The 4,455-nt window shown below is 66.9% G+C and overlaps 1 protein-coding gene across 1 annotated transcript in view; it reads left to right on the top strand.

Moving 5' to 3' along the window:
* The window catches only part of APBA2 (amyloid beta precursor protein binding family A member 2), a gene marked incomplete at its 5' end in the record, with an annotated part of 39,121 nt that overhangs the window by 14,909 nt on the left and 19,757 nt on the right, over window positions 1–4,455 (top strand). Inside the window, 2 exon segments of the mRNA XM_023525411.1 lie at window positions 2,718–2,791; window positions 3,314–3,493. Coding sequence (XP_023381179.1) covers window positions 2,718–2,791; window positions 3,314–3,493 — 254 coding nt within the window.

The raw sequence follows: 4,455 nt of genomic DNA, 5'->3' as shown, positions 1-4,455 counted from the left end.
TTGGGGGTGCGTGCGTCTGTTGTCGGGGTACGTGCGTCTGTTGGGGTGCACGTGTCTGTTGGGGTGCGTGTGTCTGTTGTCGGGGGTGCATGTGTCATCGGGTGCGCGTGCGTCTGTTATCAGGGTACGTGCGTCTGTTGGGGTGCACGTGTCTGTTGGGGTGCTTGCGTCTGCTGTCGGGGTGCACGTGTGTCTTGTTGGGGTGCACGTGTCTGTTGTTGGAGTGCGTGTGTCTGTTGTTGGGGTGCGTGTGTCTGTTGGGTGTGCGTGCGTCTGTTGGGGATGCGTGCGTCTGTTAGGGTGCTCGTGTCTGTTGGGGTGCGTGCGTCTGCTGTTGGGGTGCATGTGCATCTGTTGGGGTGCACGTGTCTGTTGGGATGCGTGTGTCTGTTGTCGGGGGGTACATGTGTCGTCGGGTGTGTGTGCGTCCGTTGTCGGGTTACGTGCATCTGTTGGGGTGCACGTGTCTGTTGGGGTGCGTGTGTCTGTTGTCGGGGTGCATGCGTCTGTTGGGGTGCATGTGTCTGTTGTCGGGTGCGTGTGTCTGTTGGGTGTGCGTGCGTCTGTTGGGGGTCTGTTGGGGTGCACGTGTCTGTTGGGGTGCGTGTGTCTGTTGTCGGGGTGCATGCGTCTGTTGGGGTGCATGTGTCTGTTGTCGGGGGTGCATGTGTCTGTTGGGGTGCGTGCGTCTGTTGTTGGGGGTGCGTGCGTCTGTTGTCGGGGTACGTGCATCTGTTGGGGTGCACGTGTCTGTTGGGGTGCATTGTGTCTGTTGTCGGGGTGCATGCGTCTGTTGGGGTGCATGTGTCTGTTGTCGGGATGCGTGTGTCTGTTGGGTGTGCGTGCGTCTGTTGGGGGCGCGTGCGTCTGTTGGGGTGCACGTGTCTGTTGGGGTGCACGTGTCTGTTGGGGTGCGTGCGTCTGTTGGGGATGCGTGCATCTGTTGTCGGGGTACGTGCATCTGTTGGGGTGCACGTGTCTGTTGGGGTGCGTGTGTCTGCTGTCGAGGTGCACGTGCGTCTGTTGGGGTGCACGTGTCTGTTGGGATGCGTGTGTCTGTTGTCGGGGGTACATGTGTCATCGGGTGTGTGTGCATCTGTTGTCGGGTTACGTGCGTCTGTTGGGGTGCACGTGTCTGTTGGGGTGCGTGTGTCTGTTGTCGGGGTGCATGCGTCTGTTGGGGTGCATGTGTCTGTTTTCGGGGGTGCATGTGTCTGTTGGGGTGCATGTGTCTGTTGGGGTGCGTGCGTCTGTTGTTGGGGTACGTGCGTCTGTTGGGGTGCACGTGTCTGTTGGGGTGCACTGCGTCTGTTTTCGGGGTGTGCGTCGTCACACGGGTTGAGTGGCGGGAGGTAGCCCCGTGCCTGGGGTCCGGCTCTGCCCTCGCTCGTGGCCCCCGGTCCTGACAAGTTAGAAAACGACCCCACGTTTGAAACACGCAGGCTCACGGGGCCGTGAACCCTCGGCTCCTCCCCGACGGCAGTGAGCGCGTCTCTCCGGGCCTGGCGGGGGCGGCGGGGACCAGGGAGGGGGCCCGGGGCTCTGTGCCACCCCGGGGCACAGCTTCCTCAGGACGGTGGGGACACAGCTGCTGAGCCATCCTCGTGGCTCTCTCTGAAAGTTCTGTCTCCTCCACGAACACTTGGAAGGACATTCCTGGTCACGTACGCGGGCGAGGGTGTCTCGGGGGCCTGGAGCATGGGGAAGGGTCCCAGGAGCTTCGTGCATCAAGCAGGGTGGGCGGAGGCGGAGCCACCTCCTCGCTGAGGCCGCAGTCACCCGAGCAGCTCTGCGGTGGCGGCCGACGCCCTGCGGAGACCCCGGCACACCCGCGTTTCTGTGCGGCTCGGGGCCTGAGGGACCCAGCAGGACGGTCCGGGGCACCAGCCGTGTGGGCACAGCATGAAAGTCAGGGCGTCAGGTCTGCGGGGGGCAAGGCAGAGAGCGAGGCGTGCGCGTGGGGGTCGGGGGCTCCAGGAGGTCCTCGGAGGAGTGCGGAAGGAACCCCGGTAGGGTCTGAGGGGGCACCGAGCCGCTGCCCGGGATGCAGGACGCAGGTGGCTGTGGGGGTGAGCGAGGCAGGGCTGCAGAGTGGACACCTGGGGGAGGCGGCACGGGGGACCTGAGTGGCACCCCCCGCGTCCGTTTCCCCTGTAGGGGGAGGGCACAGGTGGACGTGCCAGGCGGGGGGCTGCTGCGGGCACAGACAGGCACAGGGGCTGCTCGCGCCCCTCCTTGGTCCACTGTAGGGGCCGCCGCGGAGGCCAGCCCCTTGCAGAGGCCAAGGACACATGCCCCCTGCCTGGGCCGGGCCCCTGGCCTCACAGCGGTGGATACCCCAGGCCCCCCAGCCTGGCAGGGGACCCAGCGGGAGGAGAAGTGGGAGCCTGCGGCATGTAGGGAGATGCTAAGGACCCCTGGATTGGCGTGGGTGGCCTCACTGCCACCCCAGGAGCTCCCGCAGGTGGGGCGAGGGTCCCTGCAGAGCCCGAGGCAGGGTGCTGGCCGGGGGGTGAGGGAAAGGGTGCTCTCAGACCTCCCTTCCCAGCCAGGGCCCTCGCCCAGCTTCGCCTGGCGCCTCGCGTGCTCTAGGCCGGCGGCGCCACCGGGCGGTCCCAGGGCACTGTGCCCGTCTTGGGAGCAGGCGGGGCTTCCTCCCCTGCATGAACATCCACGGTCCCCGCTGTAAAGTGCTCGGTGCTCGGTTTGGGGGCCAGTTCGCGGGGTCAACGCCTTTTTGCGGGAAGGCCTCCTGCTCTGCCCCGCCTGTGGCTCCGTGACGTGGGAGGAGGTGACTTGACCATGGGGTCCGCGCTGGGGTCCCCAGGCCTCCTGCTCCTCAGTGGCCCAGCCTGGCACAGCCAGTGCTCCCCATGGAAGTGGCCGGACGCACAGGCTGCCTCCCCGGGTGACACTGGGCTCTGCTTTGAGGAGAAGTGACATCGGGCAGCCGGCCCGGTCTGTGGACCGCAGAGAGCACGGCTCAAGTCCACGTCTGGAGTCACGTGGGAGGAAGATGCAATACAGTGACGGAAACGTGCTATTTAGCAAACAATTCGCAACTGTCCCAGACCGCTTTCGACACTGCACGTTGTCCTGGATGTCGGGGACTCAGGGCAGTCCGGGCCGGGCCCCGAGGGGCACAAGCGGCAGAGGGGCTCGCCCGCGTGGCCCGCGGCGGGGTGTGGGAGGGACAGCGGCCTGCAGCAGATGCGCCCCGGCTGCTCCCGCGGGCCCGGGCCGGCGTGTGGGCCCGCTGTTGGGCCCGCGTGGCCTGCTCCGCGCCGGTCTCCAGGGCCACCCCTCCCCGCAGGCCCAGCTCATCGCCCAGTCCATCGGCCAGGCCTTCAGCGTGGCCTACCAGGAGTTCCTGAGGGCCAACGGCATCAACCCCGAGGACCTGAGCCAGAAGGAGTACAGCGACGTCATCAGCACCCAGGAGATGTACAACGACGACCTCGTCCACTTCTCGAAGTCGGAGAACTGCAAGGAGGTGGGTGGCCGCGCCCCCGCCCAGGTGGGGGGGCTCCCAGTGGCAGAGTCACTGTCCCCACAGCAGGCATGGGGCCTCCTGCAGCGCGCGTCCCACCCCGCCCGGAGCCGACTGAGTGTGACTGAGCTGGCGCTGGAGCTCGGGAGCCGAGTGCCGCCCGTGTCGGGGGCCGCAAAACGCCCCCTGGCCGCCGCCGCCGTCAGCGGGCAGGGCCCCGGGAGATGTGTCTGAGGGGCGTCTGGGAGGCGTCTCCAGGCGGGGAGGGCGCTCTGCCCGGGGGTCTCGGAGCTGCCTGAGGCAGAAGCCTTCTCGGGGGTCTTGGGAAACTCTAAGGGACAGCCTCTGCCCCGAGTGACAACGGACGAGCGGACGAGTGTTGGTTGAGTGGTCCTGACTCTGTCGGAGGAGGGAAGGAACGAGTGGCCGAGTAGATGGGTAACACGGACGTGCTGAGGGCCAGACTGCTTGTTAAAGGAGTGAGCTGGCCGCTTGTCGAGTGACTGAGCGACCTGGCTGCCTGCTGCGCGAACGGCCGGCGGCTTTCTGAGAGAGTGACCCTCGAGGCGACAGAGAGCAGGAGGTGTTTTCTGGATGAGAGCAAGGGCCGGGGTCCGGGTTTGTGGCCTGGAGTCCAAGAACACCCCTCTGGCCTCCGGGGGGCTCGGGGGACAGCGCGCACAGGGAGCCAGGACACTGGAGCCAAGCTCGGGGCGGGGAGTGGACGCTGGCCTGGAGGTGTGAGCTCCCGGCCCCCGGGAGGGCTGGGGAGCGGGGTGGGGGTCGGGGCGCCTGCCACCTGCCGCCTCCCTGCAGCTGCAGCTGGAGAAGCACAAGGGCGAGATCCTGGGTGTGGTTGTCGTGGAGTCGGGCTGGGGCTCCATCCTGCCCACCGTGATCCTGGCCAACATGATGAACGGGGGGCCGGCCGCGCGCTCCGGGAAGCTGAGCATCGGGGACCAGAT

Source organism: Pteropus vampyrus, unplaced genomic scaffold, assembly GCF_000151845.1.
Source record: "Pteropus vampyrus isolate Shadow unplaced genomic scaffold, Pvam_2.0 Scaffold555, whole genome shotgun sequence".
NCBI classification, from domain to species: domain Eukaryota; kingdom Metazoa; phylum Chordata; class Mammalia; order Chiroptera; family Pteropodidae; genus Pteropus; species Pteropus vampyrus.
This window is presented reverse-complemented; position numbering and strand designations above follow the sequence as displayed.